This window comes from Leuciscus leuciscus (assembly GCF_965113295.1).
Source record: "Leuciscus leuciscus genome assembly, chromosome: 15".
Taxonomy (NCBI): domain Eukaryota; kingdom Metazoa; phylum Chordata; class Actinopteri; order Cypriniformes; family Leuciscidae; genus Leuciscus; species Leuciscus leuciscus.
In genome coordinates, this window is record NC_138739.1 from 20,033,207 (window position 1) to 20,053,766 (window position 20,560).

At 37.3% G+C, this 20,560-nt stretch overlaps 1 protein-coding gene across 1 annotated transcript in view; it reads left to right on the plus strand.

The window, feature by feature from the left end:
* The window catches only part of LOC309475585 (uncharacterized protein), a 518,877-nt gene that overhangs the window by 19,140 nt on the left and 479,177 nt on the right, over positions 1 to 20,560 (plus strand). Inside the window, exons 9-30 of the mRNA XM_082138403.1 lie at positions 190 to 291; positions 410 to 511; positions 2,472 to 2,570; positions 3,089 to 3,193; positions 7,702 to 7,818; positions 8,815 to 8,899; positions 9,806 to 10,001; positions 10,100 to 11,930; positions 12,940 to 13,110; positions 13,693 to 13,863; positions 13,978 to 14,148; positions 14,341 to 14,511; positions 14,707 to 14,880; positions 16,090 to 16,263; positions 16,493 to 16,666; positions 16,847 to 17,017; positions 17,187 to 17,360; positions 17,661 to 17,831; positions 18,795 to 18,968; positions 19,119 to 19,283; positions 19,392 to 19,562; positions 19,643 to 19,813. Coding sequence (XP_081994529.1) covers positions 190 to 291; positions 410 to 511; positions 2,472 to 2,570; positions 3,089 to 3,193; positions 7,702 to 7,818; positions 8,815 to 8,899; positions 9,806 to 10,001; positions 10,100 to 11,930; positions 12,940 to 13,110; positions 13,693 to 13,863; positions 13,978 to 14,148; positions 14,341 to 14,511; positions 14,707 to 14,880; positions 16,090 to 16,263; positions 16,493 to 16,666; positions 16,847 to 17,017; positions 17,187 to 17,360; positions 17,661 to 17,831; positions 18,795 to 18,968; positions 19,119 to 19,283; positions 19,392 to 19,562; positions 19,643 to 19,813 — 5,040 coding nt within the window. The remainder of the gene's footprint in view (positions 1 to 189; positions 292 to 409; positions 512 to 2,471; positions 2,571 to 3,088; positions 3,194 to 7,701; positions 7,819 to 8,814; positions 8,900 to 9,805; positions 10,002 to 10,099; positions 11,931 to 12,939; positions 13,111 to 13,692; positions 13,864 to 13,977; positions 14,149 to 14,340; positions 14,512 to 14,706; positions 14,881 to 16,089; positions 16,264 to 16,492; positions 16,667 to 16,846; positions 17,018 to 17,186; positions 17,361 to 17,660; positions 17,832 to 18,794; positions 18,969 to 19,118; positions 19,284 to 19,391; positions 19,563 to 19,642; positions 19,814 to 20,560) is intronic.

The following is a 20,560-nucleotide window of genomic DNA, read 5'->3' on the forward strand; positions in this document are numbered from 1 at the left end:
TGCTATGTATTGTATGGTGGAGACAGAGGCCATTTTTGCACAATGTGGATAATAAAGTAAACTGAAACCAGAACTTGAATGAATAATACAATAAATGCACGGTTATTCCTTATTTAATTACTATTTGCAACTTCTCTTCAATGGAGACTGAAGTAATTCTTAAAGATTTTTTTTTCTTTGTGCCATTAGTGTAAGATCAGGCTCACTTGTGTCCATCTCTGTGTCTGTGAAAAGTGACCATTCAAAAGGTGATGGACCAAACTTCAATGAGAAAACCCCATCTAACAAAAGGTAACATCTAACAAACGGCTGAACTACTGTACGTGAGCTGTTGTGAGAACGTTTGACAATGTAGTTGGAATAATTTCATGTAGTCAAGTGTTTTTCTTCATGTTCTTTGTGTCATTAGTGGAAGATCAGGCTCACATGTATCCAAATCTTTATCTGTAAAGAGTGACCATTCAAAAGGGGATGGACCAAACTTCAGTGAGGAAAAAACACCTGGCAAAAGGTATTTTATATGTTTTGCATTACAGCAACGTTAACTAATCTTCTCACTGTGGTAAATGTGATAGAACTTGACTAAATACAAGAATAAATTAATTAATACACACAATGTCTGTGTAATACACACAAAGTTGAATGTGAGAATTCATGTGCAGTTCATTGAAACAGAATTTTCAGTATTTTCATTCAATACTTTATTTACTGCTTAATATAATGTCTGTTTGTACAGGAATGTAGTTCAGCATAAGCCTATACAATCAATAAAGGGGGGTCTATGTTTTTTATCAGTTTTATTTTGATATACATGACACAATATAACATCACGACTACATGAAAAGAGCTTTTACTGTTATAAAAAACAGATTTGTGAACATTAGTAGAACTGAAGGTGTGAGAAAAAACATGAAACAGACGTGATCATTGTCATGCGGTGAATCGGGCAAATCGTGAACGTCATCAGAGCTGGTGCAGCCACTCTGGAGAAGCTGTGCAGATTGAACGAACCAGCTGATCTCAATTCGCTCTTGCAGTACTTTGATAGCATAGGTCACAGTCACGTGGCGTTGGAAATGTTTCAAGACGTTTTTCTAACCAGCATGTGCTACTTCAAGTCAGTCCCCGATTGGTCTGCTCAGCGCTGCATGAAGTCAAACAAGCCTATAGCAAAAGGAGAACATGACAGGATCACATCATGAGATCAGGGAATCACATGACAAAACCAGGAACAGAAGTGTGACAAATACAAAATGAAAGGCATAAAAATATGAAAGTGATATCAAATCCGAATGTGACGTATCCCCCCCAACAAATGGCGGCTCCATATGCCAATGGCACACCCACCCAAAACACAAACAAGATCAGGAGGGTGGTGGATTGGAGGAGGCCCAAGGGGAGGAATGGAGGGCCAGGCCCATGAAGGAGATGAGGGTGAGGGCCTGGATCATGGACAAGATCAAAGACTGTGGAGCAGTCAAAGAAACCATGGAGGATCAGGTGGCTATAGCAGAGCCAGGAGCTAAGTGGGCCACCAGGGTAGAGCTGGAGATGACCACAACAGTAGAGCAGTAAGTCGCCATGGTGGATTTGGTAGATTGCAAGGCCATGGTGAAGCAAATTTATTAACATAACCCCCTGCAAAACAATGTCCCTAAGGGTGATGTCTTGAAAATCCACATGGTTGGAGAGGCCAAGAAACTCATCAACGTAGTCCTCTATAGTCCTGTTTCCTTGACGTAGTCGAAGAAGACAAACTGCAAGGTTAATTTTAGCCTAGCTTTCTGTAATATTAATCTTCTGGAGGCAAGTTGAAAGTGAGCAGTTTATGGAAACAGAATACAAGACAAACCAAACAAAAACATGACAAACTTAAAGACTAGAATATGGCTTAAATTGAACAGACTTCACTATGAACAGATCAGGCTTGACAAACTCACTAAACAATAGGTTACACACACACCAAATCTAGACAAGGAAACAATGGAAATGTGGGCTATATATACTCAAGGACTAATGACATAACAAGACACACCTGAAAGTAATCAACACAATGACCCAATAAGACAATGACACAGAAACAAAGGAACCAATAAAAACAAAAGCAGACTGAGATGAGGATCAAAGTGCAGGGACCACTACGGAGGAGCAGGCAGAGCCGGTGACCACTATGGTGGAGCTGGTGGAGCAGGGGACCACCACGAAGCTGGCTTCCTTGGCAAGTAGATCATGAGTTAATTTTGGCCGACAGTTCAAGGAAGGCTTCCTTGGCTGTGACAGAACAGGGGCTCACAGGGTTTTCAGGGATGGCCTCCTTGGCCGTGTAAGAGCAGGCATAGAGTTCAAAGAAAGCCTCCTTTGCTGTAGTTTTTCCATCTACCCATCTAATTAGCATTTGCAACATCAAACCTTTTTCAAATGAGACTGAAGTATCTCCAGTAGTAAAGTGTTTTTTGTCTCTTTGTCATTAGTGAAAGAGCAGGCTCACGTTTGTCCTCTGTGTCTGTGAAGAGTGACCATTCAAAAGGTGATGGACCAAACTTCAGTGAGAAAACACCAGGTGACAAAAGGTATTTAATCTGTTTCTCAAAGCGTCTTACATGTGATCCATTGATTAATTATTATTAAATAAGTAAAATCTATTGTCACATGTAACTGTATTGGGGTGCATGTCTATATTAAGAGAAGGAACATCTAAAACAAACACTTTATACAAAACAAACACGCAGAAGATCACAGAAGCAAATGACAGAACCAAACCAAAACAGAACAAACATGTTACACAAACATGCAGTGATGTTAACTTAGTGTATGTACTGGAACTTGACTAAATCCAAGAATAAATCAAAGAATTTTGAAAGAAAATTGTAATCGGCTTTACTTGTTAATGAACATGGTCGTTCAGTAACACAGGTAGCCACTAGGGCACTACATTCCACAGTGGAAATACAGAACAGGCAATAAAGTATAAATACATTCCATATGGGGCAATATTGCATCTAAGTACCATTTGCAACGCCAAACCTCTTTAAATGACACAGCAGTATCCTGTAGTTTTTTTCTTCTTCTTTCTGCTCTGTGTCATTAGGGAAAGATCGTATTCACATGCATCCAGCTTTGTGTCTATGAAGAGTGACCATTCAAAAGGTGATGGACCGAACTTCTGTGAGAAAACACCATCATCTACCAAAAGGTATTTCTTGTGTTCTTTTTTTTATCATAAAACTGTTTTTTCAATCAACCACCTTTCTGTACTCATGAAGTAGGTAGCAGTAAGCTGCTGGTTTGATAATGGTTCTGTCAGGACCACTATCGTCAAATTCGATTGTCAATTAGCATACAGGGCCCTATTATACCCAGCGCAATGCAGCGTAATTTACATTTTCATATCCTGCGCCACGTTGTTTAAATAGCAAATGCATTTGCTCCCATTTGTGTGCCCATGGGCGTGCTGGTCTGAAAATGAGGTGTGTTCAGGTACGTTGTTTGTGCATTGGTATTTTGAGGCAACTGAAATAGACTGCACCATTGATCAACTGAAACCTGGTCTAAAGTCAATGGCGCAAAAAAAAAAAAAAAATATATATATATATATATATATATATATATATATATATATATATGTGTATATATACTATATATATATATATATATATATATATATATATATATATATATATATATATTATTTTTTATTTTTTGTTAATTAAAGAGCAAGTTAGTAATGTGTGCCTGTTGGTGGGTCCACAACACAGGGATGCGTAGCAGCACACAAACATGCCAAATATTACAAAAGAAAAAATATTACAATGTAAAAAATTAATATTGTAGATATGAAGACATAGAGAAGATATGATGGAATCTGGCTTGTCCCGTAGATGGTCTGTTTGTGCGCTTTAACCTCGCGCACGAGCAGGTCCATTTGCTCTCTTGAGATGCGTTTACTCTTTCCGCTTGCAAACTGGCTTTAAAGGGAATGGGAAATTACACTGATAGGTTTTTTGCAGGTTACGCCCAAAACACACCCATTACTCATTAAGAGAATAGGGAAAACCCTTTTAGACCATGTGACTGTCACGGTATAGATGATCATGAGACGAGGATACAAATGCAGAGGAAATTTATTAATGACATGCAGACAAGGTACAAAACAAAAACTCAGGAAACTCCAGGAACGAGAAATATGGACAACGAAACGACACAGACTGCAAACAAGAGGGGACTTATAAAGGGAACAAATCAAGAGGGAACAGGTGGAAGAACTCAAACAATAATCAGATAACAAGGGGGAGGGATCAGACAATGATGAGCACATGGCCCAAAATAACAAAACACCCATGTGCAACACAAGACAGGACAGGCATGTGACAGTGACGGGCGACCATTTTTCCCGTTGTTAAACTAGCAAAGGTGGATTCGGACACTCCCTAAGTGCACTTGCGCCCTGTGCTGTAGACCATGCACATTGCGAAGTTTTATCACGATTAATACCGTTCCAAATTATCCTACATCCTATCCAGGACATATAGATAATCCCGCGGTTACTAAAGAGCCTATCCTTTAGTCGTGTCCTCAATAGTTAGGCGATCAGTCTCTACAAATTTGTATTCTATTAGAAAGATAATAGATTTCCCCTTCGTAGTATAAGTCTACATTTTTAGGTACTCTTCAACCGTGTTCGCTATACAACAATAACCCTGTCGTAAGCTGCCTCTTTGGCTAGGCTTTTTAATCAATCAAATCTCACAGTGATTATTCTTATATCAAAAGAATGCTTACCCTCTTGTCGTTTCCTCCGGTCAGGATCTTCCTGATCCAGAAAGAAGAATGTGACACGTACCCAAAAATCCAAGGTCCAGTTAGATGATTATAATAAATGTTTAACAATATTTATTAAAAGAATCAAATGAAAAGAATACTTGTTACAGATTATAAAAGGAGTACTAACTAACAGAGAAATACTAGCTAGGCTTTAAAGCTTCTTGCATCCGATAACTGCTGGCGTATCGGACTGGAGATTGCAAGGCAGAGCAAAGAGTCCTGTCCAGGTCTCTTCTTTTATAGTCTGAATTCAGAGGTCTTCATCATAGTTACTGTAAGGCACATGACTGTTAGTTCAATATCACCAGTGTTGTGCAAGTTACTTCCAAACTGTAATACATTATACATTACTTGTTACTGTTATTTAAAAGTAATTCATTACCTTAAAATATTACTGTCTCAGAATTGTAATGCGTTACATTACTCATTACTCAACATTCTAAAATGATTAGGGCTGTAACGATATGCGATATGAAACTGTGACACTCAGATCCACAAACCTGTGTCACGGTGCGCGGTGTGAGAAGGCAGAATCACGACACACCCCTTCCAACTCCCAGAGTTATCTTTCCCGTCCAGATCCAAAGCTACCACATCTTTAATTTATAGTATTATTTGAAATTAACATTATAAAATACGTACCTACACCACAAAACTAGTTGAGAATACATTTTTTAAAATTGGGCAGTTCCAGCTTTATGGATGTGACATTTGCAGTAAAAACTTGAAATATAAATTCTCAGAAAATGCATTTAATACCAATATATTGAAACGTCTGTTTATATATCCATAGGCTACTCCCTTAATAAAGGTGTCCAGACATTAGAAAAATATCAGTCTACACATTCTCGCATTTTATATTTAATATGAGGGAAATAGACATGCATGCATGCGTGACACAAAAACTCTTTAACTTTTAGGAAGCAAAATATTGTTTAGTAATTCTGTGAATTACACTATAGCCTAAGCAAGCCAAAACTAATACTACCCACCGGATGAAGAAGGGTTGGCTATCCACAGAACATAATATATTCATTTTATTTTATTTTATTTTTCGTGTTCGCTTTTATGAGGAAAAAACAATGTTACGGTTGGGACAGTTCCTTCTTCAGTGAGCCTTCTGAAAGCGGCACTAAAAGACTGATTCAAAACTTTCCCAGAAATCTCAAACAGAAAGCACAAAGCCTTTCTTTGGAGTGAATTTCGTTTTGTATTAATTGTATCTTAATTTTAATCAATGTTTCATCAACCAATTGCCTGCATGGATTAAATAAATAAGAAGTAAATATAGTAGACAAGAGATAATCAGGACACGGAGGCTCGGGCGCGTGAACTGTAGCTCTTCTCATAAATGAACCGAAACATAGCATCTACTTGCCTCACAGTCAGACATGTCTACTTTTAAACAGAACAATTCAAAACAAAAGAAAACAGACTGCTCTCTGGTTAGAAAGAAAACACAGAACAAACAGAGTAATGCGTGTACGTCCATTCCGCGAATGTACAGTCTTCTTACCATATTATCCCATTAACCGCTCTTCACTGGCCAGCACCAGCACATAGACAGAAATCATGCCTCGCGGCACTCCTGTAAAACCTGCCCTAAACACGCTTTTACTGGACTGTGTCACACAATACAAAAGGTACACCAGCAAGAGGGAGATGAATGAAATAAATCGCTATACAAATATATCAGAAGCTGTAATTTAGTCATTATTTACAAACTTGGACGGCTATTGACTGACCACAAACAGGTAATAACTTGCTTGCATTTTTCATTCGTTAAAGTCTCGCGGTCTGGCTGTTTTTTTTGTTTGTTTTTTTTTGAACAATTACATTTTGGGCTAAAAGTGTGTTGTAATGCAAGCGTTACTGAACATGTACCGAGTAAAATATTACTGAAAATTGATCAGTAATGCCTTACACTACTGCGTTACAACAAAAAGTAATAAGTTACTGTAATACATTACTTTTGTAACGCGTTACTCCCAACACTGAATATCACATGTATGACTTGCTGGTCCCAGCAAGTGTAGTCCTGCTATTTCTGTGTAAGCATGACGATGTCTGGCCAGTGGCTTGTTCTCCGAAGATACAATAGTTCCTTTGTATTTGTGGATAATGAGCCTGGTCACTGCTCTCTCATGCGATTTGAGAAAGACAGAGATGGACAGCAACCTCTTTATTCAGTAGAATATTTTTAGATGGTTATATATTTTAGTAACCAAGTCAGCTCGTGGGCTGCATCCTGAGTTACAGATTTCTTATTGTGACCCTTTCTGCGTTGATGTCGAGTTGGAGGTGCAAATGAAGCGAAGGAAGTGCCACTCTCAGGTGGACCTCCCTCAACACCCAAAACAACGTAGATCGTTAAAATAGGGCCAACAGTTTGTATTGACGGTTCTGTTCTGGGCGAGAACTCCCTGCGCATACATGCAGCCTTGCATGGATAAGAGGAGGGAGAGCAGAAATAACCCTCCTTAGGGTAAACAGAATAGAACCAACATGAACGTATTGCAGATATCATTAATTCAATATTTTAATGTACAAGATAATTCTAGAATTTAGACTAGTTCAAAGGGGAATCAGAATGCCAAATCCTGACTGGACGAGAGGAGCAGCTGGGGAACAGAGGAGGGTAATTAGCTCCTGAGAAACAAGATTGTTGTTGATAATACTGAAGGAGCTTAAATATATGGATGCTGTGAAAGGTGTCGTATTCCTGTAGGTAGACATGGAGAAGCTGAGAGTCAGCTGATGCTAGCTTTACTAACGTGACTTGCCAGAACTGACGCTACTCTTGATTTTGGCCAAATGAAATTGACAACTGTGAACCCGTTAATTTTTATGTGTTTTTTTTTCTTTTTGTGTGTGGTTCAGTAACAAAGGGCAAAAGACCACAGTAAATATTGGTGCAGAATTTACACGGTGGGAAGCTCTAAAAGCACAGAAGCAATTGAAGAGTGATGAGGAACTGGCATCTTTTCTTCTCAACAGGTGAGAACACAATACAGACCCTTTCCAAAAAATCAGAATATCATGGAAAAGTTTTTTTATTTCCATAATTCCATTCAAAACGTTAAACTTCCATAGATTATAGATTCAGGGCCCACAACTTAAACGATTTCAAGTATTTAGTTGCTTATTTGTACATAATTTGGGCTTCCAGCTCATAAAACACACGAAAACAGGATTTCAAAAAATTTGAATATTACATGAAATCACACAGTAATTACACAGTGATACCATGGTCATTGAACCAGGTTTTGGTTCTTTTGGCATCTACCAGGACATTTTCTCAGAGCACTTCATGCTTCCTTCATTTTCCAGCAGGATTTGCACCTGCCCACACTGCCGAAAGAACCAAAACCTGGTTCAATGACCATGGTATCACTGTGTAATTACTGTGTGATTTCATGTAATATTCAAATGTTTTCGTGGGTTTTATGAGCTGGAGGCCCAAATTATGTACAAATGAACAACTAAATACTTGAAATCGTTTAAGTTGTGGGCCCTGAATCTATAATCTATGGAAGTTTAATGTTTTGAATGGAATTATGGAAATAAATAAACTTTTCCATGATATTCAAATTTTTTGGAAAGGGTCTTGTATACCACAGTTTACCATTCACTTCCAACTTAAATGGATCTATGTTGTCAAAATGTAATTAGGTTTATTTTTTCAGACGTAATAAGCCATGATATGTAACATGGTTTTTCAATATAATGTATTTGTGCCTTTTGAATCAAACTGACTGTGTGCAGTGACCCATTTAAATATAAATCACACTGACAATTTTTGAAAGTTCGATTCAGCACTTTGCAATGAGATCATAAATTTCAGTCATCAGGGTCAAGTGGAATATACTGTATATGCAATAGTCTATTATTACTACCAAGAGGATAATGCCCCCACAAAATTCTGCTCTTTCTTGTAACTGAGCCAATAGTATGGATTGAAATGCAAAAAAATCACATTTATTTTGCTTCCAGGGTTCAATATGAGAAATCTGACTCGGACTTCAAGAATTACCGCTTCCGCAGAGATTTCAAAACAAATCTCCTCTGGATCTTCAAGGTAAGTAAAAAAAATGTTATTGAACAAATTTAAAACTGTATTTAATTCTTATTTTTAAAACTTAAAACATAAATAGAATCATACTAACTGATGTTCTAACAATCCCTAATTTTTCAAATCTTAACTCAAAAATAAGTCAAACTCATGACTTATTAATGGCAGTGATTAAAAAATCACATGAACTGAGATACCAAGAAATCATGTTGATAATTGGATTTGATCCATACCAGGTAATAATAATGTAATAATATTGTTATATTATATCGGCAAAACAAATTTGACAAACGCTTCAGTGCATATTTACGTTTCCGCTCTGAAGAACGTCAAACGTATCTATTTACAATGTGTTTTTTGCAGCAGTGAGCAATGTAGCCAATCATAGACATTGTTGTTGATCTCATGAACACAATGGTGAATCAGAGGTGTTTAAGTTAGTCAGAATCCACTCACCGCTCAAAACGCCAGAGTTTTATTCAGTGCTGAGTTATGCAGGATTGCGATACCTCTCATTAACAAACAAGGTGTAGACACGGTGTACAGTAAGTTAGAGATTTATTGTGTTGCATATAATCTTAAATGTCCCTCTGTAGCCTACACTGCTATGGTAGAACCGTTGCTCTGCCTTCATCTGCACTTTAACAAAATACCCTCAATAATTTCAGAAGCACCGTCAGTTATTTGATTCTGGAACCGGGCCTGCTGTTTGTGTTTTTGTATTCACCATGACTTTACCTCACGTATGGACAATACTGTCAAACTAAATGAGTGACTTTTATTGTTGCTTGTCTGTCATTTGTACTACAAGTAAATTGTTTAATTTTTTACGTTTTAAATGTATTTGAGAAGGGTATAGGATTTGGTTACTTTTTTTGGTCTGCCCCTTATTTTTTCTTGCTTTGTTTTTAGGCTCTTGAGAACAAAATGACCATTTTTCTGAAGAATGAGCTGGAAAAGTTTAAGAAAATACTGAAAAGAGAGAACACACAATACTTTGTGCAGGACTTTATAGAGGAAATGCGTGATATTAAAGAAGCAGCTCTTGATATGACACTCTACTTCCTGAGAGATATGAAGCATGTTGAAGCTGCAGATGCTCTACAAGGTAAGAGTTTCATGGGCATAACAATCTGTCTATGTCACTTATAAAATGTACAAGAGAAAATTATGCATATCCATTTTTTATTATCATTTGTATGTTAGATGAGCTGGTCCTCATTCATCAACGACCACTAAAATCAAACCTGAAGAAGAAGCATCAATCTGTATCTGAAGGAATTGCAAAGCACGGTGACTCCAAGCTTCTGAATAACATCTACACAGATCTCTATATGACTCAGGGTGCTAGTAAACAAGTCAATACAGAACATGAAGTAAGACAGGTTCAGGCTGCTGCCAGGCGGCATGAATCACAAGAGATACCAGTTGAATGCAATAATTTGTTTGAAGCACCTGAACAAGACAAGGAGATCAGAACTGTACTGACAAAAGGAGTTGCTGGCATCGGAAAATCCATTTCTGTGCAAAAGTTTATTGTGGATTGGGCTGAAGGAAAAGAAAATCAGGATATTACTTTCATATTTCCTCTTGCATTTCGAGAGATGAACTTAAAGGAGAAAGAAAAACAAAGCTTAACAAGTCTTATAAGTTTTTTTTTCCCAGAGATAAAAGGACTGAACCTTGCAAGAAATGATAAATTCAAAGTCCTGTTCATCCTTGATGGATTGGATGAATGTCGCCTTCCTCTAAACTTTGATGGTAATGAGACGTGGCGTGATGTATCGTCACCAGCCTCTCTGGATGTCCTCCTGACGAACCTCATCAAGGGAAATCTGGTTCCTTCTGCTCTCATCTGGATCACCACCAGACCAGCAGCTGCCATTAAGATTCCTCCTGAATGTATCGACCGTGTGACAGAAGTACAAGGATTCAATGACGCACAAAAGAAGGAGGAATACTTCAGAAAAAGATTTACGGATGTGGATCTGGCCAATGAAATTATTGACAATGTTAAACAATCAAAGAGTCTCTTTATCATGTGCTACATCCCAGTCTTCTGCTGGATTTCAGCCACTGTTCTCCAGAACATTTTGGAAGAGAAAAGAAATAATGACAATCAGGCTGATGAAGCCTCTAAAACACTGCAGGAATCAAATACTGAAGATGCTCCCAAGACTCTGACACAAATGTACACACACTTTCTACGCTTTCAGATCCAGCAGAACAGACGAAAGTATGATGGAAAATACGCACCTGATGTTTCCTGGGATAAAGATGCCATCCTTTCTCTAGGGAACCTGGCATTTCATCAGCTGCAAAGAAACAACCTGCTCTTCTATGACTCAGACCTGGAATCATGTGGTATTGATGCCTCTAAAGCATCAGTGTATTCAGGCATGTGTACCCAGATCTTTAAGGAAGAAAAAGGGATCATTCTTGGTACCACTTTCTGCTTTGTTCACTTGAGCATTCAAGAGTTTATTGCAGCCCTTTATGCACATCTGTTTCTAGACATCAACAAGAAAAGTGTGTTTGTTCAAGAGTCTGCAGAACAGGAAAACAAAAATGAAACCATGATTGATTTGCTCAAGACTGCAGTGGACAAGGCACTCGAGAGTGAAACTGGACACCTAGATCTTTTCCTTCGCTTCCTCCTCGGTCTGTCACTCCAGACCAATCGTCCACTCTTACGAGGTCTATTGACACAGCAAGAAGACAATGACCAGAGCAAAAAGTTAATGGTTCAGTACATCAAAGAGAAACTAGATAAGAATCTGTCTCCAGAGAGATCCATCAATCTGTTCTACTGTCTGAATGAGCTGAATGATCAAACTCTGGTGAAAGAGATTCAGACTCAACTAAGAGAAGGAAGTCTGTCATCTGCTGATCTTTCACCTGCCCAGTGGTCTGCTGTGGCCTTTGTGTTGTTGACATCAGACGAGGAGATGGAGGAGTTTGATCTTCAGAAATTCAAGAAATCAGACGAGTGTCTCTTTAGACTGTTGGAAGTTGTGAAAATCTCCAAAAGAGCTCTGTAAGTAATTTAAAGCAGAGGTCCTCGACCCGGCCCTTAAGGCCCACTGCCCTACAATTTTTATATCCAACCTGCTTCATTTAGTGTTTTTCAAGTAATCCCGAAGAGCCTGATTAGCTGCTTTACGTGTATTAATTAGGGTGTAGTCCATGGGGGGGTTGGAGCTGGGGTTTGTGGCTTGAGAGGTCTGTGCACGCCACTGGTTGGAGCTAAATTCTGAAGGACACTGGGCCTTTAGGAGGCAGGTTGAAGACATATGAAAAAAAAAAAAAAAAAAAACATTTATCAAAAATTTTCGTAAATAATTATTAATCATATACCAGGTACAAGTATATTATAATGTCTGAAGTACCACCAACAAAGGAGGCTCCGTTTCTGAACTTTGAATTGTAACGCTGAAAAAATGTAACAGGTGCACCAGCCTAACTCACTATCTAGTTTGGAACCCTTTGGGCTTTGGAACCCTGTGAATTAGCCCTTTGAAACCCTGTGAATTAGCCCTTTGAATGCCGGTGCAAAATAAAAAAAGCAATATCAGCAGTAACAATTATAAAAAATCTGTGCACTACGCTATGAATATATCTTTGTTTTTCTTCTTTTGAGAGGTAATCTAATTATTTGTAGCTAGGAAAAGGTGTAACATTCTATGGATGTTTTGCCCTCCAGATCTCTGTGAGAATCATGTGACAGACTTTGAATACTTAGGTCACCCACATCAAATCATCATTAACTCCCAGATTCTCCACCACTACAGACTCATAAAGACAGTTAAATCAAACTAAACTCCTTTTCATTAAAGATGAAATTTATTTTATATAATAATGTTTGTTTGGTTATATGTAGCAGTATGAGATAAGCTGTATTGTCAGTGTAGCTCACCACGCTAGAGTATATTTATTGTTCGTCCATGTAATAAATGGAATTTTAAAAATAGTTGTATATAGCAAAAATCATTGTTTTTATAAAATTTTACTTTGTAATTTAATAATTTCTAAATGATTTTGTTTAGGTTAAACGATTGTGACTTAACAGACAAAAGCTGTTCAAGTCTGGCTAAAGGTATCGAATCAGATAACAATCTGGAAGAGCTGAATATGAACAATAATAATCTACAGAGTTCAGGAGTAATTCATCTCTGCTCTGGACTGAAGAGTGTAAAGTGTAAACTGGAGATACTGAGGTAAGTTGTGTGTCAGCAGACAAAAGGTGTAATTTAGATATCCTTTACAAAGTTTGTCTATAAATAATAGATTTCAATACCAACAGTTAATTAATATAAATTGTAATGACTACTCATTAGTTTACAACTATAATACAGTAGCTACTGTGTTTCAGAAAAAAAGGTTAATTTACATCTACTTCAGTTTGACGGATAAGGGGAGTTAATGGCAATTCACCATAACGAATTCATGAAACCTACAAAATTAAATATTCGATTTACTAGATCTATCTGCTCTGCTTTTTCTATATTGTTGAAGCCACATGATTTATTACATAGCAAATGTTTGTGGTAAGGTTTAAATTGAAATAGATGAATAATAATCAGGAAAGATTTGATATCCAGTTAGCTAAGTAGACAAAATGGTAAAGGTCTTATAGATATGAGATGAAACTGTGAGACTGTAACAGAGGCCAGATAGTAAGAGCTTTGCAGTAAACCTCACTCCCCTTGGCCTCAAGAAGCGCTAGCAACTGCCTTTGCTAGCATGCCTCTCATTTATCGAAACAATTACATTGAAAATTACTTTTTTTTTTTTTTCAGACTCAGCCAGTGTGCGGTAACAGAGGAAAGCTGTTCGGATCTGGCTTCAGTTCTCAGTTCAGACTCCAGCAGTCTGAAGGATCTTGACCTGAGCAATAATAATCTCAAGGATTCAGGAGCAAAGCTGCTTTCTGATGGACTGAAAGAGAACTCAAAACTGGAGAAACTCAGGTGAGTTAATGTCTATCATATTGATGTTAGACTCTAACTCTGTGTCTAACACTGGACATTTCGTTTGTCTCTATATTCAGTGATCAACTTTTGATTGAAATCTCCTTTCTGTAGACTTTCAGACTGCAGTATCACAGAAGAAGGTTATAAAGCTCTGGCTTCAGCTCTGAGATCAAACCCTTCACACCTGATAGAGCTGGATCTCAGAGGAAATGATCCTGGACAATCAGGAGTAGAGAATCTCCTTGATGTACTACAGAAGCCAGACTGTAAACTAACAATAAGGTGATACATGATGAAATAATACAAAATTAATGATATGCAGGCAATTTACTTGATAAAAGTACTGTAGCACTGAAATATTTAAATAAAAGTAAATTCAAGATTACCCATTTCACACTTGTTCCATTAAAATCAAATGCTACATCAAGCTTAGTTAAGAATTGAAATCAATTTGGTTGAATCTCCATTCTGCAGGTTTTTGAGTCCTGAAGCAGAGAAAGTCTGTCAGAATCTGACTCGTGTTCTGGGTGAAAACCTGTTACTCCTGAGAGAGCTGAATCTGAATGAATGTCAACTGGGACACTCGGGATTGAAGAAACTTGTTCCTGTATTGAAGGATAAACACTGTAAACTCAGCAGACTGATGTAAGTTGTATGTTGTTATGATGACACGTTCAAGTGCTTTTAAACCTGCATTTTATTTATTATGTGAAAATAGTGCTGAATAAATTGCTATATGTTTCTTTTGTATTTGCATCATCATTATCAATTGTCACTTAAAGTAGTATCTAACACATCTTTACTTAGGTAATACTGACACTTAGTTTTCTCTTTATACAGTCTGAATAACACCAATGTAACAGAAGAAGATTGTAATGCTTTAGCTACAGCTTTAAATTTAAATCCTTCAAATCTGAAAGAGCTGGATCTAGGTCGGAGTATTCTCAGAGATTCAGGAATGAAGATCATCTCGTCTCTGTTTGCAAATGTAGAGTGCAGACTGGTAAAGCTGAAGTAAGTAAATCTAAATGTGTATTACAAAGGCACAATATTTAATAAAAAAAAAGATTGTCATATCTCATATGGATGTATAAAAGCAGTAGCAAAGTTATTGGTTGTATAATTGTATGCATAGCTTAGATTTGGATGTTATCACTTAGTTATCTTTGAGGTTCAATTACGTAGTGTTTAAACCCTATTGTAATTATAAAAATTTCCAAGGATCAGCATTCTCACCAAAAAGTGATTGGGCCAAATTGTAAGTTGTAGAGACTTGAAACTTTAAGAGATGGAAGTACTCACATCGTCTACAACATCACCAAGGATCACTCCAATCATTCTAATGGTGCCGCTACAGCGATCAAGAGTACAAAATGGTTCAGAACTCCTAAACCGTTCATCACAGACTCAAGTGTATTATATCATTGTAATCCTTGGGTCAAGACATACGGTACCTCACTCAAATGTTTATGTATTCTGGATTTTTTTTTAAAACTACTTTTGTGAACTAGTCCTAGGTTTTTTTCCCCCGTCACAACCAAACCAGTGCAGTGAATCTGTAGTCTCTGGAGTCTGACTGTCAATAATTATTGGCTTTCCCTCTTGAACGGAATGAGATAATTCCACCAAACTCAGTACACCCATGTACGGTCTCGGTCTGTGGTCACGAGAATAAGGACACGGCAACTGGCCACTTAATGGCGCTATAAAATGAAAAAAAAACACACACAAAGAGGGCTATAGCTGCGCAACCATCTGTTTGATTGACTTGAAAACTGGCATGCTGTGTCCAAGGTGCCGCGATTGTCTACGAGTACATTAACATATCTAAAGAAAAACGGCCGCTGTCGGCCAATAAAGTTCGAGCGGCTGTCAGACAAGGTTAAAGGAGGCCGATGGGAACTAAACTCACTGGGCCTGTTTGATTCACGGACTTGATGCACGGATTCACTGTGAGAAATTCAAAAGAAATCGGCCACAGGAGGGCACCTTCACGTTTTTCACGTTAAAAAAGGATTGTATATCAAAAACCTACTTTCGTTTACTAGCCCTTGGTTTTTGGCTCAACCTCGATAACTGAAAAAACTCAAACATATATTTCCTTAGTAAATGGCCTGTTTTTGCTGTGAATGGTCTTTTCCATCTATGATCTAGCTTGTTACAGGCTTGCCAAATAAAATATAATATATTTTTTAAGCTATATTTTTCACATTGTTTCTACAGGTTTAATCACATCTGTATTACTGAAGAAGGTTGTGCTGCTCTGGCGTCTGCTTTTAACTCAAACCCTTCAAACCTCAGAGAGCTGGATCTGAGTGAGAATAAAATAGGAGACACTGGAGTAACACAAGTCTCCACTCTACTGGGAAATTCACAGTGTACACTGCAGATACTCAGGTCTGAATTCAGTTCATGTAAACATGAATCAGTAAAGTTGTAGCCTAAAGCTGGCCGGTAAAAAAGTTTCAAATGTTGGTAAACATACTATTTGGCGGGCACAATATGCCTGGAAACATTATACAACTATTGAAAAACATATTAATCTTTTTGAGGTGCTGGACATTATAAATGTCTCAATGGTGTAATGCTGATAATGAAATATTGTTTTTATTGTCTTATTATTTAGACTTTCAGACTGCAGTATCACAGAAGAAGGTTATAAAACTCTGGCTTCAGCTCTGAGATCAAACCCTTCACACCTGATAGAGCTGGATCTCACAGGAAATGATCCTGGACAATCAGGAGTGAAGGAGCTCGATGATTTACTACAGGATCCAAACTGTCAAGTCAAGACACTAAGGTGAGACATGATGAAATAACAGAAAAATTATATACAGGTGAATTGTTTATAGAAATATGATTTAACTAATATTGTCTGTTGGATCAAAATAAATACAAGAAAAACATTTAAAAAAAATTTCCTATCATAATCGCATGCTGTTTTTCATTTCGCAAAGATAATTAATCTTCCCTTCTGCAGGTTTTTGGGTCGTGCTGCAGATGAAGCCTGTCAGTATGTGAATAGAGTTGTGGGTAAAAACCCGTTACTCCTGAGAGAGCTGAATCTGAGTGGACGTAAACTAGAAGACTCAAACATGAAGACGCTCGCTGCTCTACTGCAGGATAAACACTGTAAACTCAACATACTTCAGTGAGTATTTTATATTGTTATAAACTGCAAAGTATCTAATCGATTTCAGAGTCTAATTGAATACTGTTTTGGGGGATTATTAAATAAACCATCATACTGATTTATCTCTCTGTTATTGTGACTGAAATAAACTGAAGATGTTTCCTGTCTTTGTTTTATTTCTCTTCAGGCTGAATAATAACAGTATTACAGAAGAAGGTTGTTCTGCTCTGACTTCAGCATTTAATTCAAACCCTTCAAACCTGATAGAGCTGGGTCTGAGTGGGAATGTACTAGGAAATTCAGGAATAATGAGTATCTGTCCTCTGCTGAAAAATACACAATGCAGATTGGAGAAACTCAAGTGTGTATTTTTATTCATCAACATTTCTGAATGTTAATATACATTTGTAAATGTCCATTTTATCAGATTAACTGAAAATGAAAACTACAGTGGCTTAAATTTAATATTTACTCTTTTCACCTCAGTTTCACTATTTGGATAGTTTGACTTTTCTCTTCACTTATTTTAAATATCGTAATCAATTATGTATTTGAATAAACTATGTAAATGTGGTTTAGTTCATGTTGTTCCAAGTTGTTTTTCATAATGTATTTATAAGCCCACAACTAATCTCTGTCCAAACTTATTTTTGTTTTACAGACTTTCAGACTGCAGTATCAGTGAAGAAGGTTATAAAGCTCTGGCTTCAGCTCTGAGATCAAACCCTTCACACCTGATAGAGCTGGATCTCACAGGAAATGATCCTGGACAATCAGGAGTGAAGGAGCTCCTTGATGTAGCACAAAAACCAGACTGTAAACTAACACCGATGTGAGTGTCTTAAAATCATATAGTGCAGTATTTTGAATTAACTCTATAAATTAAAGACCATCAGGTGATTAATTTAAAAAAATATATTTATTAAAACTGCACATTTAAAATACCCTTTCCATCACATACAATTTGGGAAGGAACATTAGCATAAGCCATAAACACATTGGTTTAACATAGCATAGCAGAAGTGTTTAATCAGTTACCATACTGTAAGTGCACAAAGGAAATCTGTGTTTTTCCTTTTACCGATAACAATGTCTGCCCCTTTGAAACTGCATAAAATCAAATGTTTTATACAACTGTAATAAACATTTAAAATACTGTTGAATAACATCACTTAACATTACAATTTAACATAGTATTTCTGTGTAAAATAATGAAAAAATATATATTTAACCTCACATCTAACAACTATTCAATAAATAAATTGGTAATGTCTGTTAACTTTTAAAAAATAACATAAAAACTTCCTTCTAGTTTATTGTGAATGTTAGCTTCTGGTACTAATAACTAAAACTAGGGCTGGGCGATATATCGAATGACATTGTTATGCATGTCTCGTCAGTAAAGCCGGTTCCTTGATTAGTAGTAAATCCGTGCATACGCAGGCGTCCGCGATAATTAATGTGATATGGCTCAGCTTGTCAGTGAACTACGGCTCTGTGTAGTAAATGCTGCTCCATCTGAAAGCAGGTGATGGCGATTTACTACTAATCAAGGAACCGGCTTTACTGATGAGACGCGCATAACAATGTCATTCTATATATCGCCCAGCCCTACCCAAAACGAATGTTGCTAGAATTTAAAAATGTGCTCCAAAAGAACCGAAATCAGAATCTTGCAATTAGACACTAACCACGCACTATGTACATAAACTGGGCCCATTAAAAAGTAAGAGTGCTGCAAAAGGCATTTAATTTTAAGATTATGTGATATAAAATGATAATCTGCTTTGTTTAGATTTTTGAAAAGTCCTGCTGCACTTGAAGCATGTGAGTATCTCACTAAAGTTCTGGGTAAAAGTCCATTATTACTGACAGAACTTGATCTAAGTGAAGATAAACTAGGAGATCTGGATGGAGAGAAGCTCTCTGCTCTTTTGATGGACTCTCATAGCAAAGTGGACAAAATGAAGTGAGTAAACATGATTTTATGCATTATAACTTTTCGGTTTACTCATTCTAAAATACTGTAAGTCACATGTGTGAGCAGATACGAAGACCTGATGATCTGATGTGTGTTGAACATGTGCTGAATAATAAATAATGCTGTTTTTGTGTTTAGGCTGAATAATTGTAAGCTGACAGAGGAAAACTGTTCAATTCTAGTCACTGTTCTCTCTTCCAAAACCATCCTGAAAGAGATGAACCTGAACAACAGCCGTCTGCTGGACTCAGGAGTCAAAGAGATCTGTGAGGGACTGAAGAAATCTAAGCTGAAGATACTGAAGTGAGTACATTTCACTATCAGCTACACTCAATAATACAGAAATATTGTGAAAAGTTTCATTATGTGTCTTCATTGATGCTTTATTGTTATTATTTTTATTTTTTCCAGGCTCAGTAATTGTGATCTAACAGAGGAAAGTTGTTCAGCTCTTGCTTCAGTTCTCAGTTCAGACTCCAGCAGTCTGAAGGATCTTGACCTGAGCAATAATAATCTGCAGGATTCAAGAGTAAAGCTGCTCTCTGATGGACTTAAGGAGAACTGTAAACTGGAGAAACTCAGGTGAGTTGATAATCTAACATATTAAATGTCTCTAGGTCTTTTGTCTCCATATTCAGTTATCAAATTTTTTTTTTTTAAAGACTTTCAGACTGCAGTATCACAGAAGAAGGTTATAAAGCTCTGGCTTTAGCTCTGAGATCAAAACCTTCACACCTGATAGAGCTGGATCTCACAGGAAATGATCCTGGACAATCAGGAGTGAAGCAGCTCAATGATTTACTACAGGATCCAAACTGTCAACTAAAAATAAGGTGAAATTAGATAAATTATTTTAAAAAATGCATTACATCAAAGTATATTCCAGATAAACTCACTGAAGATAAGGAGGGTTGAGACCTCCTGGGAAAATTAGGCAGCTGCTGGATGAAGAGTTAGTGAGGCCAGCAGGGGGTGCTAACTCCCTAGTATAGTGATGGGGACACTATACTGTAACAAGCACCATCCTTCGTGTGAGACGTTAAACCGAGGTCCTGACTATCTTTGTTCATTAAAAATCCAATGATGTCCTTTGAAAATAGAGTATGGTTTGTAACCCCGGCATCCTGGCCAAATTTGCCTATTTTCCTCTGTCCATCATGGCCTACTGATCATCCCAATATATACTTATTGGCTTCATCACCCTTTCTCCTCTCCACCAATAAGATGGTGTGTGATGGGTGTAGGGCTGGGCGATAAAATGGTATTGTTATTTATCGACGGTACACCATTGTCAGTAACGATATAAAAATGTTCGATATAACGCTCAATATTTTTATTAAAAATCCCGCACATCACTGGCACGACCACCACAACCGTGCCTAACATCAAATGGCAAGCGCAATGAAAGCGGAACAAAACCGCGCTATTATTTTGTGTTTCACGGACTGTTTATCAGTTTGGACCATCAATGTCAGTGCAGCGCAAGCCGATCTTAATCAAGCGACACTGTTACTACACAGCGCTAAGAGATCCAGTAAAGAAAGCATTTGAATTCTCCACAAGAAGTAATAACATGACTG